At 34.6% G+C, this 22,662-nt stretch overlaps 3 protein-coding genes across 3 annotated transcripts; 1 reads left to right on the top strand and 2 right to left on the bottom strand.

The window, feature by feature from the left end:
* Positions 1-1,466: 1,466 nt before the first annotated feature.
* On the bottom strand, positions 1,467-7,561 carry LOC130713168 (telomere repeat-binding factor 5-like). Its single transcript, XM_057562959.1, has 6 exons — positions 7,412-7,561; positions 7,172-7,302; positions 6,777-6,845; positions 5,978-6,005; positions 1,634-1,705; positions 1,467-1,514 (listed from the first exon to the last, which is right to left on the bottom strand). Exons 1-6 carry the CDS (start codon positions 7,559-7,561, stop codon positions 1,467-1,469), a joined length of 498 nt encoding a protein of 165 aa, XP_057418942.1.
* A 7,090-nt stretch (positions 7,562-14,651) lies between these two features.
* On the top strand, positions 14,652-17,963 carry LOC130714159 (inactive poly [ADP-ribose] polymerase RCD1-like). Its single transcript, XM_057564053.1, has 6 exons — positions 14,652-15,737; positions 15,819-16,072; positions 16,446-16,561; positions 17,036-17,179; positions 17,261-17,356; positions 17,563-17,963. The coding sequence occupies exons 1-6, from the start codon at positions 14,716-14,718 to the stop codon at positions 17,608-17,610; spliced, it is 1,680 nt and encodes a 559-aa protein (XP_057420036.1). The 5' UTR covers positions 14,652-14,715; the 3' UTR covers positions 17,611-17,963.
* A 281-nt stretch (positions 17,964-18,244) lies between these two features.
* LOC130714315 (uncharacterized) lies at positions 18,245-22,169 on the bottom strand. The gene is made up of 5 exons (XM_057564219.1): positions 21,456-22,169; positions 21,035-21,071; positions 20,390-20,626; positions 20,238-20,285; positions 18,245-19,061 (listed from the first exon to the last, which is right to left on the bottom strand). The coding sequence occupies exons 1-5, from the start codon at positions 21,752-21,754 to the stop codon at positions 18,795-18,797; spliced, it is 888 nt and encodes a 295-aa protein (XP_057420202.1). The 5' UTR covers positions 21,755-22,169; the 3' UTR covers positions 18,245-18,794.
* Between the last annotated feature and the right edge of the window lie 493 nt (positions 22,170-22,662).

The following is a 22,662-nucleotide window of genomic DNA, read 5'->3' as shown; positions in this document are numbered from 1 at the left end:
GGTGGCTCTTCAATCTGAATATAATCTCATTTACACAGTGCAGAATGCAAATAACTTCGTTACAAAATTGAAATTAATAGAGTGCAGTAAATTCACTTTTGGAGTATACATCACATCTACTTATCTTGGGCTATGTCTTCAATTCTATTACCATCTTTGCATTTCACATAGAATGGAAGAACTTACCTAGATCAAATGGCCAAAGATGACTCAAGCCTAAATGAACTTGTACACATACAACGTAGAAACTGGTGCTTAGTTAAAAAGTATTATTTGATATATGTGTTGTTAAACTGCATTTTTGTTGTGATCTCCTTCTAAGATTTCTGAAGATTTCTGAGACATTTGATGTAGAGCAAGCATAAATGAAACATTTTAAAATTGAAGATTGAGGAAAGGGAAAATAAGAGTGCATTATAGAGTGATAGACCTTTCCTCTTCTTAGCTAGATCCCCAAAAGCCACAAGTTTGAGGGGCATTTTCAAGATCTCTTGATAAATGAGTATAAGAACAAAATTTACACATAATAATTCAGACATGACAACTATTTCAAAATGATCAGCACTCAAAAATCAATCTCATGAAAATTTTCACTTCGTCAAATAGGCTACTGAAAGAAGTATTACTAAAACACAGAAGGAATAATATGAAGAAAAACCAATGTTGAAATTAAGTGAGATGAACAAAAGGATTACAAAATCTAAAAATAACAAAATGTGTAAGAGTTAGTGGATTAGGAGCAATCTTTAGATGTAAGATAAGAGTATTAGAGTCCAAACAAACAAATCCTAAAGAGTTACTATAAAATCCTAATTCAAAACTAATATAATGTGTTCATGGAATAGAATCCACTCCAAGTTGACCCTTCAAAGATTGACACCTTTCTCATTCCCAAGTGCTCTAACCAGTCACTTAACGTACATGACTATAATTTAATACTATGAATAACAACCGCTGACAATATAAAAGTGCAGCAGAAAGTTGATATTCTAGCACAACAGAAGAAGCAATTTCAGAAAAATATCCATCTTTTAGCTCAAAACTTCCTGTAAATCCTTCCTTTTTTTTACTACTAATGCATTTAAAATGGACTATGAACTAATTCTATTATTAAAAATCAATGAGCTGCATTAACTATTAGGTTGCTGCTTTCTCTTTCACATTTGAAGCCTTTCATGTGATATTAAAGAAAGAGGGTAGTTATTAGTCAAACCCTCAATGGATTGGAGTATATTTTATACAGCAAAAATTGCTCTCGGGTGAGGATAAGAAAAAGTAGCATGTTACTACATTTAGAAAGCTTAAAAGACGAATCATGATATCTTTAACCAATTGGTAAAGAAATGGGGCATAAGAATATGGTCCTTAATCCTAGGGAAACCTGACTTCCATAGTTAAGGTCAATTGAAGTACATGCAATGTCTGAAAACAAAGAAGAAAGGAAACAGCCCAGTATAAGAAAGAATCTAAACCCAGAGCCATACTTGATTTTTCTGCATTTCCATGATTTCTTCCTGCAGTATCCAAATAACTATCGATTAGGGAAAAATTTAATGAAGTGAACTTAAGCCAATGAATTAAAGCGCATATCTCTTCCTGCTAATGTATGTAACATGCAACAGAGTCAAAGTACCTGCTTTTTCTGAAGTTCTTCATTCTCCTCTTTTAACTTTGTAACTTCTTGTTCCAATTCCATGGTATAAGCCTGAAATGAGTGGAAATAAAAATGTGAGACTGAACATACAGCGCATATCTAAATATATTCTACAAAATTTTCAGTAGCACTTCCTCTCCGTCATGTCCCAAGTAAAATCCATTCACAAAGGAGGAAGCTGATAAAGGGAAAGGTGTTACATGGGCTGTTGCAATCATAGATTTCGTTCTACGACTCTGTGCCATAGCGTCTGGCATGAAGTAGCAGTTTTCAACAACTAATTTCAAAATTCAAATAATCTAAATGGAACTAACAATATCTTAGAATCAAAATAACTTCTTGTTCCAATTCCATGGTATAAGCCTGACATGAATGGAAATAAAAATGTGAGACTGAACATACAGCGCATATCTAAATATATTCTACAAAATTTTCAGTAGCACTTCCTCTTCGTCATGTCCCAAGTAAAATCCATTCACAAAGGAGGAAGCTGATAAAGGGAAATGTGTTACATGGGCTGTTGCAATCACAGATTTCGTTCTGCGACTCTGTGCCATAGCGTCTGGCATGAAGTAGCAGTTTTCAACAACTAATTTCAAAATTCAAATAATCTAAATGGAACTAACAATATCTTAGAATCAAAATGCAATTGCATCATAGACTCAACCATGAATGAAATATGAACTTATGTAATAGAAAGCACTAAAACAAACAGGACAGGATAGGACTGAACTTACATTATGATACTGCTTTGGACATGACATTGCTCTCTTTTGGAATTATCTCTTTTCATCATCAATCAATACAATCCATCTTTCTCCACCTGGTGATTATACAATAAATTGAAAGCCACCAACATATCCTTTGAATCATATAAACTCTATAAGTCTTCTCACAGATATTGGAAATATCAGTGTTTTAGTTATTACATAATATGCTCCAAATATTGAAATTCTCATTTAGCAATACATTGCTTTGAATTGCAGATGGTGGCTGAAGGAAGCAAATGCAGAAAACACCATGGTTCATGGCATGACTGCTGCCACATTCAAGTGTGCAATCCATTGAGAAAGGTGATAGAATATTGAAATTTCCATTCAGCAATACATTGTTTTGAATTGCAGATGGTGGCTGAAGGAAGCAAATGCAGAAAACACCATCTTTTTGCTTTATTGAAAGGTTCCAAATTTACTTGAGAATATAACTCTCTCAACTGAGTAAAAGAAAACAACATATACCTACAACCTTATGTATTGTCTAAAAACAAACTATGTGGCAGTTTATATGCAGTGAAAATATTGAAATTCACCTCATCTTTATAGAAGGGTCATGTGCTTGCTGAAATCCTCTTGTCATAGTCATACATCACCCTCAAAAGTCTACTACTATACGTTGGCCTCCCCTCAAAGGAGGCCCCTCACCCCTTTCCAAAACGTGTTTCTTTGTCTTCTTTCTTGTATTTTGGTCTTTTTTCCAGGAGTGAGTTATCTTTGGTTGTAGCATATCCTTTGGTTAATTAATGCACAGTGCAAACAAAGTGTTCATGGTTGACACACAAAGTGCCAATTGCTATCTAAGTAAAATCGAGGGAATAGAACCGTTTCTGCTAGCTCTTAACTTAATTGGATTCTGAAGTTGAAGCAAAGTGCTGTCATTTTCAGGGTGGACAGAGCAGGAGACATTGATTTGGACCTAAATGACAATAATCTTTTTTCTTGTCCTACAGGATTGCACCCTCTTGGCAACTACTTAACTCAATAACTCATCCCTATAAAAAGAGAGCAGCTAGGCCATATCTTTTGCAAGGTTTCACAATTCTACCATATAACATCTTAGACTTGAGTTAAGTGGTGAGATATATTAAAGTTTCAAGTTAAAGTAAGATAGGTATGTAGGAAAAGGTACAGCTTGATAGACTTTTATGAGGTGCAATTCCTCATGAAAAATGTCAGTGGCACAGAATGATTATTGAATGAATAAACATTATAGGCAAAAAAATCACATGTCTAAGCAAACAAAAGCACATAATAAATTCAATAACTAACAGTTCCTTTTTTGTTAACCACTTGCAGCTTTAGTGCCTCAAGCCACGAAAATGGTGCATCCAGTTTTATTTCGCTCAGTAATTTCACCAGTCAGAATTTGGGGTATTTAGTGAAGGAAATTTGCTTGGTAGAGGCAGAGGTTACAATACTTGGAGTGGTTGATGCATTGTCGTGAGACTGTTCATAAGGCTTTTACTACTAACATTATAAGTCTAAATGTGTATCTGTAAATTCTAAATGGACACTTACATTGAAAGTCTTCTACTCCTAACATGGAAACAGAAATTGCTGCATTAATCTTTAAATTGTACACTTTATTTAAAGTATGAAAAGTAAATCATTATTTACATGGGAGATTCTGGTGCATACAGATTATTTACTGAAATGAATTGCAAATACTGACAACAATTCACAATTTGCAAATACTTGCTGGAATTAACATTTACAACAAAGTTAGCCAAATGTTTTCTGCTACAGCTTCTAGTATAAGGAAGAACAATGAAAAAAATATTGGAGAGTGGAGCTACTAATGGAGCATATGAGAATGGCAATTGATGTAAGAAAAATTAGAAGAGGAAGAGTGCGAATGCTTACCACTGGTTCCAACATATTAACTTCCTTGCACACTAATTATAAGATTTATAAATGCTTACTGAATCTTAATAGCTTGGCCATATCTAAAAAAAATGAGCCATGTTGAATTCAAATGCTCTTCTGATAACAGCCCTTTTAAGCCATGCATGCCGCGCTCAGTAGCACCTCTAAGTCTCATAGAATGGTGCAGCAGCTTTTAGAAACATAATCTTATAAATTTCATAATGATACTTTTTATGTTGAAACAAAATCTTATAGATTTAACTATATATATAAATCTTATAAATTAGCCAAAACAAATCTATTTTGCCTAATTTTAAAATTTAAAATCTATAGATTTTGTTGATATTCTGGAAACAAATCTTATATGTTTCTAAACTTTTTAAATCTAATATGCTGGAAAACGAATTTATAGATTTTATATTGCTTTTTGTATCTAATCTAAAATCTAAAGCAAATAAATTACTATAGATTTGCTGGAAACTACATAAAAAGTATAGATTTTAGATTAGATTTGCTAAAGATTTTAGATATTAGAATAGATTTAATATTCTAAACTACATAAAAATCTAAAGCAAATAGATTACTATAGATTTGCTGGAAACTACATAAAAAGTATAGCTTTCATATTAGATTTGCTAAAGATTTTAGATATTAGAATAGATTTAATATTCTAAACAGCTATAATTTTAATGACGTGATTGAATAACAGCAGCTACAGTAGCAATTGAAACTTCTAAATCTGAATATATGAAGTCATAATTACCACAAAGTTAAGTAAAAGTCAATTATTCCATCAAGAAGGCAGTCTCCATGGATTAAAGGTAGCATAAAGAGCAGTTATAGTACAAAATATTGTCTAGGAAAAGGGAACAAAGCAAGTTCTACGAATAGATGTTCAAACAACAATCAAGAATAGAAAAGGTAACTTAAAAAGAAGGAAAATTTACCTAGATTATTGAAATTATAATCGTTTTCTAAACTTTTCAAATCTGGTTACTTGTCGTCTCCCCTGAATCGCTTCCATAGCTATATAGTAGTCATTTCGATCCATGTGGAACACCTAATTCAAGTGTGCAGGAATAAAATGAAAAAGACTACATATGGTCATTGACATTAGCATCAAGAACATGAAAATTAATTGAGATGCATAGAGCATTCAGTAACTGTCACCGGTGGAAACCACCGTGAGCGTGATGAAGTTTCCGGGAGGAGGCGGAGGAACAAAAGAGAAAAAGAAGAAAAAAAAAAGGCAGTGAAGAACATTTGCTTCTTCATGTTCTAGGAAGAATGTGCATAATTAAATAGAATCTGTAAACTGAGTCAACCTAAGCATGTTTGGAAACAAACATCCAAAAAAAAAAAGTAGCATCATTATTGGTTTATTCATAATCCTCTTGTATACATACATCTGCCAAAACAAAAAAAAGTAGCATCATTATTGGTTTATTACTTCATAGTTCATCGTAAACTCTTATGAATGAAAGGTGAAAAGGTAATCTACATCAATTTTTAATTCAGTAAGTTGCCTAGTTTTCCCGGGTAAGAACAAAAGGAATTTGATGGCTTGATCTCTATAATTTACTGTAAACAAAACATACATTATAAGTTATAACTAAAGAAGAGAGGCCGTTTTAGTATGATTTGACAAATACTATGATACAAACTACATACTGGTAATTACCTGAAAAATATTATAGCCAAATTGTGTCCTGAACTTGAAAATCATGCAACACAGACCCTATATTAAGATTCATGCCTAAAATAAGATGTATATGTTTTATTGAGTTAGCTAAGCTAGTGCGTGCAAGAAAAGCATCCAAACTCAATAGCAAGAAACTCACAATGGCGAAGACAGGTGCTGACATGAATATTCCACACAGTTGGTAAAATTGTATGCCAGAAAGAAAAGAAAAATTTGAAGTATTGAATTCAAGACACGAATGTTAAATTAAACAAACCAAAGGGAATTAAAGTAGAAAATCACCGAGAAATCAAGCAATCTTGCATCATGCCAATCAATGAGATAAGGTGCAAAGACAACCAAATAGGTAAGTGTAAAATTGAGAATAAAACCTGAGGCCTGGTAGTGACAACCCAAAGTGGATTTGTAAACATGCTAGTTGCAGCTCCAGCATTAGAAGCAGCTACATATTAGCTCCAACTAAAAGATGATGGCTTTCATCTGCATAAATAAAATAGCTATGCTATTACAATTTGTACATCTACCATGTTTCCCAACCAAATATTTGTTCATCATGATGTAAGTAGCATCATGTTCTAGGAGGATTACCTTTTTAATTTTTCTTAATTAAGGTTCAGCTGTAAAGCATGATTAGTCTACTGTGATTTTCAGAGAATAAAACTCTACTCGTTTAAGAATCTACAGCTACACATGCATAGCTGGTATGGCACAAAAAGTCCTATTCATTCAGATTCTGTAGGTGTTTACATTCTTTGCTTCCTTTAATAAAATTGTATACCTTGAGCTGCTACCCTTTAACTGGTGAACGTGAGCATCAACTTTTTTGAAGTCAACACCTTTCTGCTCACTGCACAGGAAAAATCCCAAGAACATGGAAAAAAATCATGCAAATGTTCAAAGCCATCAATTAAGAGCAGATGTCTAATAACCAGCATTCTAATTACATGATTGTATGGACTTATTTTTTTCACAATCAACAATGACAGTAACATAAGCTTCTCCCTATAAGTGGTTTTCACTTAAAAATCAATTCTACAATAATTTCCAAACAAATCATGGCTGAAGCGACACTTGTCTTTGAATGGACATGAACTAACATCACCTGTCTTGGTAATTTGCGAACACAGGTTAGGATAGAGTAAGGTATAACATGTATTCATGTTAAAAGGCTACATACTAAGGAGGAATTGCAGAGTAGGATCGGGAGTTGTAACTGCAGTAGGTGCTGGTAGTTTGTGCTTGAGAGTTCTAGACTTTATATTGGAGCCCTGTCCAGTGACAACATTTAAATTCCTCCATTTATCCTGAAAAATCAAAAATTGATTGAAGGAACCATAATCCAAACCCGAACCCTAGAAGAAGATTATGAGAAATTGGAAAAAATCAAAAGGAAAATAAATGGCAAGTTCTGACCTTGAGATCGATGTTGGAACGGCTCGTGAGGGAAGGAGCGAATTCGGGATCTCTGAGGATGTTCTTCCACTTGCCGGCGCCGTACTTCTGGACGCCGCGGTGGAGGGCGTCTTCTTCCTCAGCCGTCCACTTCTGTTTCTGATTTCCCATCACTCCTCACTCTACTTGATAGAGAAAGAGTCTGAGTCGATGAGGCCCACAAAAAAACGCAGAGAAAACGCGAAATTGAGGGAGGAGAGTGCTTACATCGATATTGATGATATACAGAGACTGTGGTCTCTGGCGGTAACTTCGCTTTTCTCTGTGTACCTTCACACACCTCAATCTGCTTCCTCTCACTCGCAACCATGACGGACGGTGGTCATCTCTTCAACAACATCACCCTCGGCGGCCGCGGCGGTACGGTAAGTTCTCCCCCTCTCTTGAATCTTCAATTTGTTCCGTTTTCCGTCCCTATTTCCAGCTCCTTATCGGTGGAGGCCATTGATGAGGAATTTGGAGTGGCTCTTGGTTGTAGATCTTGCCGCACGCTCTCACTCCATGGAAACCCTAACCAAATCATGGCACATGTGGGAAATAGGGTCTGGTGGAAAAGCTGATGTGTAAATTATTAAATGAGAATTAATAGGTGGAAAAGCTGACGTGTAAATAATTAAGTGAGAATTATTAATCTCGGAGCGACACGTCACTAACTTGGCCTGTGAGAGCGACACGTCATGCTAGAAGTTGTTCTTTTCTAATATATATAGATTTGACCACATTTTAGTCATCCTATTTAGAAGCACTGGTATTAGGCGGTATTTTAAAAAAAAAACAGAATTTTTTCAAAAAAGTAAAAACTAATTTTGTTCGTATTTTTTTTAAAAAAACTCAATTTTAAATTTTGGAAAAGGGCACAAAGATTTTGTCAAAATTAAACAATTTTAATTTTTCAAAAAATTAAACAATTTATTTTTTTTCTTAAAAAGCTCAATTTTAAATTTTAAAATTTTGGAAAAGCTTAATGAATTTTCTAATTACGGCAAGATTATGATTTTTAAGCATGGATTTTTTTAAAAAAAATTGGAGCTTAGTGAAGGATGATCTGCTTCAGTTTTTTGATGATTTTCATCACTCTGGTCGACTGGTGAAGGGCTTAAACTCAACATTCATAGCTCTTATTCCCAAAGGAGGTCACCAGGAAGAGATATCTGATTACAGGCCCATTAGTTTGATTGGCAGTGTATACAAATTGTTGTCTAAGGTATTGTTAGTTCGTCTCAGTATGGTGCTCCCGCGTCTGTTAACTCAGAATCAGTTTGCTTTTACAGCTGGGCGACAGATTGCTGATTGCTCCTTGATTGCAAATGAGATTGTCCATTCCATGTCAGCAAGGCCACAGGGAGGTTTGCTTTTTAAAATTGATTTTGCAAAAGCTTATGATAGCGTTGAATGGGGTTTTCTTTTGGAGCTTTTGCAGGAAATGGGCTTTGGAGAAAAATGGGTCATGTGGATGCAGGGCTGTATTTCATCAGCGTCTTTGGCGGTTTTGGTTAATGGGTCGCCGTCCGATTTCTTTTCTATTGAAAAGGGACTGCGACAGGGTGATCCATTATCTCCTCTTCTCTTTAATATAGTGGCGAATGGGATGTCATGTATGTTGAATCAGCTGCTAGCCCAGGATATTCCATGTGGTGTGGAACTGGCTCCGGGCCTTTATTTAAATCATCTACAGTTTGTTGATGATTCTTTGCTTTTTGCAGATTGTGCTCAAAACCAGTATGAGACTTTGGCTTTGGTGGTTGAAACCTTTTTGTTCGCGTCAGGCTTAAAAATTAATTTCAACAAATCTGAGGTATTTGGGGTAAATGCGCCTATGTTAATGGTTCAGGCAGCAGCAAGTTGGTGGAACTTCAAGGTTGGCTCTTTACCGTTCATCTATCTAGGTTCACCGCTTGGTGGCAATCCTAGGAGGCTATCGTTTTGGAACCCTGTTTTGGAGCGGCTGACAGAAAAACTAGGCACATGGAGCTCACGTTTCTTGTCCTTAAGTGGAAGGTTAGTTCTTATTAAATCTGTTTTGAATGTTATTCCACTATACTACATGGCACGTTACAAAGCTCCGAAGGGGATTATTGCGCGTATGGAGAAGATTATGAGGCGTTTCTTGTGGGGGGGGGGGAGCACAGGGAGATCAAAAAATTATGTGGGTGGCCTGGGATGAGGTCTGCAAAGGGTCTAGGTATGGTGGTTTGGGGGTGGGTTATCTTGAATGGAAAAATAAAGCTATGTTGCTAAAATGGATTTGGCGTTTTGGGCGGGAGAGAAATGCGTTATGGAGGGAGGTGATTTGTGGGAAATATGGGTTGCAGCGGGAGTTGATATCTCTTAGTTTGGATTCACTTGATCATAAAAAATTTGTCTATTCCACTAGCTGATGTATGTGCAGTGTGGCGTGATAATGGGTTGGTAGGTAGTGTATTCAGGGATGGCATAGCAGTTCAAGTAGGAAGGGGGAGTGGCGTCCTGTTCTGGTTAGATCATTGGGCTGGTTCAGGTCCATTCCGGCTTGTGTTTCCACGTGTTTTTGCTCTAGCATCACATAAGAGAGCAACAGTCATGGAATGTGGAGTGGTGGATGGCCACAAGTGGGTATGGGACCTCTCCTTTGTGCGACATTTTTTGGGTTGGGAACGACAACAATATGATGATTTACTCCATGTTCTCCAACAAATGGTTCCCAAACAGGGCGTGCATGCGGAGGTTGATTGTATGATGTGGAAGCATGATAATATGGGAATGTTTAGTGTGAAATTACTATGTGCAGTTGTTGAGGCGCGGTGGCTCACGGAGGACAGATGGTCAGTACTGAATTTTTTAAGGCCAATTTTACCGTAAAAAATTGCTCTATTTTTATGGCAGGTTTAGAAGAACAGGATCGCTACTAAAGAAAATCTGAGGCGCCGTGGTGTGGCACTGGAAGATGGAGCGACTTGTGCATTGTGCTTGGCTGCACCTGAAACAGCTGCCCATCTTTTCTTGCATTGTCCTAAGGTTTGGCAGTTGTGGGTAAATGTATTACACAGAGAAGGTGTTTGGTGGGTGGTGCCTGACTCTATCCCGGGGTGTTTGGCAGAATGGAGGTCTCTTCGTAGAACCACAACAATTATTTTGTGGGACTTGATACCGTATGCTCTCTGTTGGGTTGTGTGGCTGGCTAGAAACAATGTGGTTTTTACTAATCTACCTTATGCTGTCGATGAGGTATGGGAGTCCCATTTGTTTATGCTATTTACATGGATAAAGGCTTGGTGGAAGGAATGTCCTTATGGGGCGAATCAATTTGCAAGAGGCTTTACAAAGATAGATATTCAGAGCAAAGCAGGTGTACGTCCTATTGTGCCTTGGAAACCTCCCCAAGGTATGACTCTCAAGTTTAATGTTGATGGGTCTTTTCAAACTGGGGGTGCTGGTATCGGAGGTATTTTGCGGAATGGGGCGGGGGTAGTGATTGGAAAGTTTTCCAGAAAAGTTGAGGTCCAGCGTGCTGATGAGGCGGAGATGCTTGCTATTCTTTATGCTCTCTTATTTTGTCAACAATTTTTGGTATCTTCAGTGGAGGTTGAAAGTGATTCTACCTTAGCTGTTGGTTGGGTAAGAGGCGAAAAAATGAGACCTTGGAAGCTTACAAATGAGTTGACCATGATTGATTTTTTGATGCCTTTAGTGTCATGTATTGGGGTAAATCATATTTTGAGGGAAGGGAATGCGGAGGCGGATGAGTTGGCTAAGCAAGGTTGCTCTAGGGAGGAGCCGGTTTGGGTCTATTTAGGACACTAATTGTGTTGGTGTAAGGTGTCTTTCTTTGGATTTATATTTTTGGTTGCAGGTTGAAGGGAGACATGGAATTATTTACCTGTTAGTGCTGGCATTGCTGCTGTTGTTTTTTACTGCTGGTTGGAATCGCTGTTTTTTGTTGTTGCTGGTGCTGTCATTGCTGTTGCTGATAGGTGATGTTGATGTTGGTTTGTTGTTGTTGGTGCTGATGTTGTCGTTGTTGTTGCTGGTGCTGTCATTGTTGTTGCTGATATGTGCTGGTGCTGTCATTGTTGTTGCTGATATGTGTTGTTGCTGATATGTGTTGCTTCTCGCTGTTGTTGTTGTTGCTGTATGAATGTGGCTGCTGTTTTGCTGGTGTTGTTAATTATTGTTGCTGATGCTACTCGAAAATGGAGGTTGTTGTTGTTGTTGTTGGTTGCTGTTTGCCTGTTGCGTTGTTGCTGTTTGCTGTTACACGAATTTACCTGTTGCTGCTAGTGCATGACTTTGCTGTTTTTCTTGTTTTGATGTAGCTGTGTTGCCCGTAATTTGCGACATGTACCTGAGCTTGTACAAAATTTGATTTATTGGTTTTTGTTTAGTAGCAGAATGGCTTTCCCAAGATTGTGGTACTCTTTTTTCTTGCTTGGTTTCTATCCCACTGGGTTTTTCCAAGTAAGGTTTTAATGAGGCTCTTTCTTGGGATTTTGTTTTGGTCATTCTGCGGGTTGGTGGTGGGTTCTTAGCAAAGCTCTGGGTGCATATGTTGATTTCCGACTGCTCTTTTGTATTTGGTTCTTGTCTTGAGTCTTTGTTGACTCTAGCTTATATTATATATTCATTTCATTTTCAAAAAAAAGATTATGATTTTTTAATGGTTTATTGAAAAAAATTAAAATCATATCTCTGCAAAATAGGAAACATTGACCTTGTCAAAATATTTAATTGTAAACAAATCAAAAACGGCAAAGAGATTAGTACGGCAAGATTATGATCAACGATTCAATGAGTTAATTTTTTATTTATTGAATCATCAATATAGATTAATGAAAAGTCATCAATATGAACTTTTTTTAAAAAAAAGAAAACACGGATTTCATTCTTTCTAAAAAATGCTCAATTTTAAAATTTTAATTTTTTATTTTTGGAAAAAGAATCTTAGTAACATATGCTTCTTTTTTAAATTAAAAATGTTTTCTAAAACTAATTTTAAAATAGATTTGAATAATTAGACATTATATATAGTATTTGACCACATTTTAGTCATCCTATTTAGAAGTACTGGTATTAGGCGGTATTTTATAAAAAAACCGTATTTTTTCAAAAAAAGTAAAAACTAATTTCGTTCGTATTTTTTTTTAAAAAAACTCAATTTTAAATTTTGAAAATTTGGGAAAAGGGCACAAAGATTTTGTCAAAATTAAACAATTTTAATTTTTCAAAAAAATTAAACAATTTCATTTTTTTCTAAAAAAGCTCAATTTTAAATTTTAAAATTTTGGAAAAGCTTAATGAATTTTCTAATTACGACAAGATTATGATTTTTTAATGGTTTATTGAAAAAAATTAAAATTATATCTCTGCAAAATAGGAAACATTGACCTTGTCAAAATATTTAATTGTAAACAAATCAAAAATGGCAAAAAGATTAGTACGACAAGATTATGATCAAAGATTCAATGATTTAATTTTTTCATTTTTTATTTATTGAATCATCAATATAGATTAATGAAAAGTCATCAATATGAATTTTTTTTAAAGAAAACACTGATTTCGTTCTTTCTAAAAAAGCTCAATTTTAAAATTTTAATTTTTTATTTTTGGAAAAAGAATTTTAGTAACATATGCTTCTTTTTGAAATTAAAAAAGTTTTTTAAAATAGATTTTAATAATTAGACATTATATATAGTATTTGACCACATTTTAGTCATCCTATTTAGAAGCACTGGTATTAGGAGGTATTTTAAAAAAAACAGAATATTTTCAAAAAAAGTAAAAACTAATTTCGTTCGTATATTTTTAAAAAAACTCAATTTTAAATTTTGAAAATTTTGGAAAACGGCACAAAGATTTTGTCAAAATTAAACAATTTTAATTTTTCAAAAAATTAAACAATTTCATTTTTTTCTAAAAAAGCTCAATTTTAAATTTTAAAATTTTGGAAAAGCTTAATGAATTTTCTAATTACGGCAAGATTATGATTTTTTAATGGTTTATTGAAAAAAATTAAAATCATATCTCTGCAAAATAGGAAACATTGACCTTGTCAAAATATTCAATTGTAAACAAATCAAAAACGGAAAAAAGATTAGTACGGCAAGATTATGATTAAAGATTCAATGATTTAATTTTTTATTTATTGAATCATCAATATAAATTAATGAAAAGTCATCAATATGAACTTTTTTTTAAAAAAAGAAAACACTGATTTCGTTCTTTCTAAAAAAGCTCAATTTTAAAATTTTAATTTTTGGAAAAAGAATCTTAGTAACATATGCTTCATCGACATCCCCACCCTCAAGGTTTTTCTGTATAAATACAACCTCAGCTCCCTTGATTCTACGAACAGTTGCAAAACACTTAGTGAGAGACTGAGAGAGAGTAAGTGTTGCTTCCATATCTAGGTCTATTCTGCTTGTTCTTTTTAGAGATTCAGGTATAATTCCAAAGCATTCTCTTGGGTTTTAAATTCAATTTTTCCATTCACAATTTGATCAACTTCTTTTGTTTTGAATTTTTTGTTGTTGTTTCATTTTTCAATTTTACGTGTCAAGATCAATTTTTGCTGTTTTTCTTTTCCCATTTCATGGGGGAGCTGATTTTGCAATTTAAAGCATGTTGATACATGCGTGTAGAAAATTTGTGGGGATTTTTTATTTTATTTTTTGAGGTGTAGGTCGGACACTAGTGCACTACTACCTTGTTTTTTTAACTACACAAAGTGCTATTTTTGGAAAATAAAAATCAGTTTTCATCGTATATATCGATCACATTACTTGTAGCAGAGAGTTGTTTCTGGAAAGGCATGTAGAGTTTGAACACTGCAGAGCTGCTATGTATAGTATTGAACATTTGCCTAGAATGAAGTGACATTATCTTGTTTATTGAAATTGTTTATGTTTAAGTTAGATGCTATAGAGTACTCTTTTTGTATATTTTATATGGAGGTTAGATATGTTTTTTCAAATCTTTATTTTCAAATCTTTTTGGGGATAGTACTTTAGGGATTTTCATATGTGCAAGTCTTTCATATTGTTTGCTTTGCCACGCAAGGAATGCTTTTATTAATTAACTTATCTATTATCTATTATATCAACTTTATACATCACCCTATATATTATTAGTTTAATGTTCTCGAAAGTTTTAAACATCCTAGAATTGCCAAATATTATTGATGTCGTTGTCTATCGATGCCATAGTGTCTTTAAACTTGCTCAAGGTATATGGTGATCTTATTTGACCGTTAATGCATCTGATTTTTAATATTGTGTGTCTATCTTGCAGAAATGGAAGCTAGAACTGAATCGAAGCAGAAACAAACTACCTATCATGTTGCACATCAAAAGAGAGCTTCGCGGCCAGTTATATATCAACAACCATCATCACCTGTGTCACCCACAAGTAAGGTTGTCAAAAAAATGAGATTATGTGACTATGAAAGCAAAAGGACAACGGTTGATGCTCACCCGGCAAAATTCTTTCTTAGGTATTATTTAAATTATAAAAGTAGTGGAAGACCTGAACGTATTATGTTCTACCATAATGATGAATGGTTTGACTATCCTGTCGTTGACTTGGTCCAGAATGATTTTGACATAAAAAAGCCAGTTGTGGAAATATGGTTAAATGGCCATGATCTTATGCTAGATTTTTTACACATGTGTCTAGTGGACTTTAATACTGGTTTGCAACAACCTTTAGCATGGATAGATGAGGTTGGGCATTGCTTTTTCCCTGAAATTTATGTTGCTTCATATGAAGAATCTTCTAATTTGTGCAAACAAGAGGGTATGGAATTACCAATTGAAATCAAAATGATTGGGGTTGGTGAATCCAAGTTGAGGAATTGTAGCAGGGTATCAAATGCGTTAGTTAAGGGCACTCAAGTAGAAATTGAAAATCTGATGAACATCTTGGACTGTGGAAATCGTGGTGAATCCATTCTGCAAAATGAAGTAGGTTTAGTTCCTTACACTGAGTATGTACAAGGAAAATTAAATTTGGATTCTGTACATAAGATATTCCTTAATGGAATGAGTAACGTTGGCAATACTCATTTTGAGATATTGGAAACATACTATTGTTTAGGTGCATCAATGCAAGCACGGTTGAAGCTATTCCAGGCACAAGTTGAAATAACAAAAATAATCCACAAGGATGCAAATGTTCGATATGCTTGGCTTCCTTTTAATAAAGAAGAGTTATCTACAATGATGAAGTATGGACTTGGGCATTGTGTGCCATGTGTAACCAAAAGCACATATGGTGTTGGTGTTCATCTTGCAGCTGTTACATGCCCTTATGCCAGGTTAGTTTTCATATGATCAACTTTAAAAAATAATATCTTTTACGTATTAATAATGATATTTGTTTTTTTTCATATTTATAGTGCTCGTTATTGTAATATTGACGAAAATGGTGTTCGACACTTGGTCCTTTGTCGTGTAATAATGGGGAACATGGAAGTTATTCATCCCGCCTTTGGCTCCGACACTGTTCAGTTTCAACCTACCAGCCCTAAATATGATAATGGAGTTGATAACATTCATTGTCCAAGATACTATGTAGTGTGGAATATGAATAAAAACACTCACATCTATCCAGAATTTGTTGTCAGTTTCAAGGTCTTTGGGGATGCTGAAGGTAATATATATTGTTTCTTTAGTTTTTCTTTTTTGGGTGTGTTTTCTATTGACATGTGTTTTCCTAGAAGTTGTACATTTTGGTATTATATAATTAGTGCTCAATGTGTTGATCAAAGGAAAAACTAATTTATATCTATGATTTCTTGTTTCCATTTGGCGAAAAAGTTCTAAGAGATTTTGGTATTAGGAAATAAGGTTTGCATCCATAGATTGTTATCTCCTTATAGTTGGTCTCTCTTACATTCAATAGATTAATAAATTCACCCTGGTTCAATATAAAACAACCAATTTGCTAAGCTATATGGTGTTATTCTTTTTTAGAGAAAAAGTTTCTTCTCAATCACTAGTACATGATATTTTGATAATTACAGGATATTTTCGTGAAGCTGTGGGAGAGAATAATGATTCTAGTGTTAATTCTTCTCAAGCCAATTCAACTAGTCATGGTTCTTGTGACTTGTTTCAGCCAACCTCTTTAGTGGATAATGTAAGTTATTTGATATGAGTTTTCCATCCTGTGTTTTTCCAAGTTTTTTATGTAAAAGCAATGTTAATACCAAAATTTAAACTTTGTTGTTCAATTCTAAAAATATTAGAAGTGTTTGCCTTAATTTTGGGGAATAACCTATGGGTGGAACATCTAAGAGACATGATCATACAAATTGTTTTTACTTGTAATTTAGTACGTTTAATTCTTTTGATCATAAAGGAATATAGCTCTTTAAGTTACTTTCAGAGAGAAAGAAAAAACTCTTTAAGTTCGTCATTGTTTTGCTATCTCATTTTGTTTCCTCTAGTGTTTTATGTGTGTGAGGTTGATTGCTTGATGAAAATATTAATGTGTTGGTGTACAACTTGTAGGGACTTTGTGCTTTTTATAATTTTCTTCTTGTTTTAAATCCTATTATGTTTAGCTTTAATGCTTATCTAAAGAGTTTTTTTTTAATGTGGGATACCTTAGATAACAAATAACAATGGGGTTGCTAGCACCCTTGAAATTCCAAAATCACCTTGGCTTCCTTTTCCTATGCTTATTGCTGCTATTAGTGACAAGGTTTCTCCTGATGAAATGAGTCTTATTATGGCACATTATGAACTATTTAAGGTATGTACACTTAGCTCCCATTCTTACATGTCTGTCTTCATTGATGTGAAGTCTCTAATACATTATGTTGTTTTGGTTTAGGCAAAGCAGATTTCTCGTGATAATTTTGTGAAGGAGATGAGGTTAATAGTTGGAGATACTATATTAAGAGCTATAATAACAAGTCTCCAATTCAGGGTATAAAATCCCCATTCAATAAATATTTAATATGCCTTTGAAATATGTTGCTTGTGCATCTACTGTGATTATACCTCCTGATGAAATTACCTATTGTTTAAGAATTATGATTATCATTTCTTTAATTAAGACATAAATTGTGAATTATCATGTACAATCTTCTCTAATGTGGTCATGCCTGTTAAAGTTTAACTGATTACTTGCAGATACCATCAAATGTTGAATTGGAAGGTTCAAACCAAAATGATGGTTGAGGGTGACTTTGTATGAGGAGGTGAAGAACTTTGCACGGAGAGTTAACTCAACTTCTTGTCATACCGTCAATGTGAACAAACGCGACGTTGTATGTTGTGGGTTTGAGAGAGTATGGTTCTGTAGAGCCACTATCGGGTCTTGTAATGTTAGTGAGCTTTAGCCCTTTGGATGGAAACAATCCACTTTGCCCAAAAACAGAAAAAAGAGTGGATGAATGATTATATTTAAGTTATTTTATGTTCGAGAGTGTTTAAGTTAATAGAACTTTACCACATGTATGGTTGTCCTTAGATTAAAGTGTAGGTTGATGAATAATAAAATTTACCAGAAAATTGAGCATTGTATTTCCAAATTTTATTTTGTTCTTGCCAATTTCTTCTAACCCTACTTACTGATTCATTGGTGGGATTTTACATCCTAATATCCTATCATAGTCTAAAATAGGTGCCTTCGTTATTAATATAATTTGCCGAGAGATACAAAACATCATGCAGAGGTAAAAACTAAAATGCAGTCTCTTTTCGGAGAATGATGAGATATGCATAAACTCGACAACTTTGCCAGAAATCTGAATCAAGTATTTAAGCCTTTTTAACCACTCAGTCATAGATTTATGTCTTGTTATATTGCAGCTAACATCCAATCCAACATTGTTCCTTGTTGATTTAAAACGCTACATAATGTGTGTTTGAATTTGAATATCAATGTTTATCGTAAATGAATTTCCATCACAATTTATAAGAAAAGTTCCCTTCGGGTACCGACCGCCGACCTGTATCCAAACAGTCTTAGTTGTCCACCTTAAAATGACTATCTTGGTGCCTGTATTACATACATAATTTGCAGAGATAGGAAACATCTAGTAGAGGTAAAACTAAGAAACAGAAACTTTTTCCCGAGAATGATGAACTATGCATAAACTCAACAACTTTGCCAGAAATTCGAATAGAGTACATTATAATTAACCAGGCAAACACCACTCGGAACTCTCCACCTAAATAAGGCTATAGCTACCTCAACAGGATTTGGATCAGAGACACTCTTTAAGGTTAGGGTCTTAGACATCCTTCAATTGGCAGCCAAATCATTAATCTACGAACGAAGTGGCACACGTACCTGCAGTTGAGCTCAGCCTTTGATGAAACCATGACTCTGGTTCCTCACATCCAAAACCTTAAAAAGATTAAGTTACTTTTTTGCCAAATCTTAAGCATTTGTTATGTCTGGCTTCAGTAATACTAGGATTTTGAGTGAGTTGTTTGTTTGTCGGTCTTGTGATTGCAAGTTTCTCCATCGCATTGATGAACTTGCGCAAGTACTTGAGGTACTCCGGGAAAGTTTCTAGGTTGCAATGACCCCCACCCTTAACCCACAAGGGATCATATTTTTCCTTGGAGAGCTCCCACAATCGTTTTCCATGAGACAAGTCAACAATGTCATCATTTGTTCCCTGCACACAATTCATTACAAGAAACAAAGGGATTTGTATCAGTTCATCAAAAAGACTATCCATGTCAGCTAAGCTGTTTTCTATGGACTGTAAACTTTTAAAGTATCAAATTCATGAAAAATGACACAAGGTAACGCTTCGCAACATAATAGTTGAAGAAAATAATCATAATTCTAATCCTCAGAATTGCCTCCATTTGCAATGATGACTACTATGCTATATGCTCATTGGTCTTATATGATGGAAGAGAAAATAGGTCAACAGCAAGTAAAAGAAATGTAAAGGTGTATTGATATTCTGAAATCTCCGCAATAATCATCAACCTTCCGCTAAATACACACAGATAGAAAATCATTTACACGTTTTATATCAATATTTGAATTGTAGATTGCTCTTGCAATCATTTGCCAACATGCAAAGATAAGTAATATTCTGTGAAAACAGAAAATGATATCAATTGCTGTCTTCAGTGTTCGTCATTTCAGTATTTACTCTAGAACTTAAAGTCTATATTTCCACTTTGATGCAGTAATTGCTGCTAAAGTGAACAGATTGACACAATTTTACCAATTTGGCTATATAATGTGAAGATTTTTTTTTTTTTGCAAACAGGTGGAAAAGTATAATGCAACAAAAATATGTGTTAAAAATATTCCTATACTTGTTGATGAAAGAAAACTATATACTATTTGTATGCAAAGTTTGCAAAGACCACCAGGATCCTAAACAGTGACACTCTTTATTCTTATGGCATCTTTCTTGCAAGTGGAAGAAAATCACAATAGTAAAAGTCCTACCTAATAAGCCTCCTGAAAATGAAATAACCTAATAATGTTAACAATCTCAGAATCTCTCAGTACTTTCAACAATTTACTATTTTTAACTTATACAATGAAACAGTCAGATCATTGAACAGTTGCAATCTTTTTTTTTTATAATGTGCATTTTAAGTAAATGAATGACAAATCAATCTGCATAGTCTGCAATGTTCTTTTACTAATTCTTTTATATTATTTTCAGGGCTCAGATAATCCTCCGTATGAATGAAGCGAGCAAAATAAGAACTTACAGAATAATCACCACAGAAAGAAGCATAAAAAATAATCTGTTCAACCCTTTAAGCATAAGAAGAAACATAGTTGCCGAAACAGATTTTATACATAGATGGATACTTACATGTATAACAAATACTGGACAGTTGACATGCCGAATCTTGTCAAGATTCTGAAACGATAAAAGAATTTTGTTACTACAAAACTGAGTGCTAAAGATTTCAATAAAGTATGTTATCAAGCTTACATCATGAAGAACACTCAGACCAAACTTACTTTGTATATATCAAACCAAAATGTCATCTTGACAGGGTACAAGACCCTTAATCCTGAAAGGATGGCACTGTGGAGCACAACACCTCTCAACCTCTGCAATTTAGAAGCCAAGTGTAGCGTGGGGCCACTTCCAACCGATTGACCGTACAAAATTAAATCTTCTTGCTTAAGTTTATATTCGTTCTTCAAACAATTATATACAGCCTCTATGTCATAATAGGTGTTCAACTCTGATGGCTGTCACAGTTGGAGAGAAGATCACACATAAGACATCAGTTAGATTGGCAGATATATTGACTTTGAGAATAACAAAATTCAAACAGAAATCGATATTCTGGCTTCTCTATATCATCCTTTCATGACGGATCAGGATTGTCTCATATCATAACAATGTCAATTGAAACATTATGTTTGTCTCTCTTTTCATAAATACTCAGACGGGCCCACTATTCAATAGGTATGAAGAGAGATAGACACAAATTCTTAATCAAATGAAAGACCATGAGTAAGTTTCCACCTGAGAGGATCCTGATCCCCTAATGACACATACACTCCAAGCCTCAAAATATTAAAAGGGGGGCCTCATGAATTATTTTTCTTTGGTAACAGTAAAAAGAGTAAAGAGAAATTTGATGAGTTACTCACCTTACCTGTAGAAGCTCCATATCCTGAATAGTCATAACTGCAAATACAACACAAAGTTCCAAGAAATATTTAGAAAAGGGCTTTTGTTTACACTTCAAAACCCTTTTATAAAAATCACCTATCCTAGCAAAATAAACAGTATAAAGCAAAAATTTCATTTTTGTTTTGAATAAAGCATCCAAGATAAAAGGGAATCAAATATATTATGCCATGCATGAGTTTTCCTAATTCCTACAAAGCAAATCACAATTGAATAAACCCACAAGTGCCTACAACATACATAAACAACCAGTTCCAAACTGCAATTTCCATTCCATACATGCAACACTAAGCAAAAACAAGAACAAATTGGAAAAACAAAACAAGAGAAATGAAAATTGTGCATAACAGGAAGAAAGCCAAAAAGGGTAGAAGAAAAAACCTCATGATATTGACACGAAGGTGAGCTCTGAGCTCGATGAAGAGGTCATGCATCTGACCCAAGTCAGCGGCATTGCCATGGGAGTACAAGAAGGTAAACCTCGCAAAAGGGTGTTTCCAGAACGTGGCAACGACCCTGTTCCCACCCTTCGTTTCAAGGACGTGAACGTCGACGTTTTTGTCGGCGGTGATGCCGGAGAACACCGCCGTGCCGTCTTGCTCCCTGTAAACGTCGTAGGTGGGTGGCTCTGGCGGGAAAAACGCGAATTTCGCAGCCACTGTTCCTGTGACATTGCCCATTTACACACAACGCACAAACCCAGATTCTGGTTTGTGCAGCATGAACCAAAACGGTGATACCCAGATGAGGATTTTGTGAAATTTTTTGTAGAGTTGTTTGTGTGTTATTGGTGATGATGATGCAAATTGTTGCAGAGTTGTGTGTGTGTTACTTGGGATGATGGAAAGGTGGTGTTGGTGTTGGTGAAATGGAATTGAATCGAGAGAGAAAGTGGGTGGTGTTTGTGAGGAAAACGAAGAGAAAGTGAAGAAGAGAAGAGAACGGTAGAAAATGGATCCGGCCTAAGCGGGTGAGCTGGAAATTCTGCTGGCAGGACAGGACCATTCATCTTTCTTCTTCTCTCTCACCCCTTCACCTTCATACTCTTTATTTCTCTAACATATCCCACACCCGACATCGCCGACAGTTATGCAACTAATCTTCTTAAAACTCGTAGATTATATTGATAGGTCTTTCCTGACAAATTTTTCCCTAAGACATTTTCAGGAATCGAATTCTAAACTAAATGCTTGTGGAACTCAGCTATCTACCGGTTGTATTAATCGGTCTTCAAATTTATTTGACACATTTGTAAAATGAAAATGTTATTTTATACAAAAATTTATTATTAAAAGTGACATGGCAAAAAATATGAATTCAATGATATACATCAAATACTCACCTAACTTGTGTATTTTATGATCATGATATACATGGTGTCTTTGTCAATTTATTGGTTTTGATTTTAACAATGTGATGTCAAAATTTAATGATTAGTATTTTGGATTTTAATTGAATTTTCATTTGTTAACATTTGAATAATAAACTATGCATTCCAGTGGGTTTTTTAAAGCAACAATTATCTATCATCTTAGATGAAGGGATATTCATATGACAAGCATTTTGTAAGAATTCAATATACTAATGA

Source organism: Lotus japonicus, chromosome 4, assembly GCF_012489685.1.
Source record: "Lotus japonicus ecotype B-129 chromosome 4, LjGifu_v1.2".
NCBI lineage: Eukaryota > Viridiplantae > Streptophyta > Magnoliopsida > Fabales > Fabaceae > Lotus > Lotus japonicus.
The sequence above is the reverse complement of the archived record's forward strand: the minus strand, read 5'-3'. Positions and strand labels throughout refer to the sequence as shown.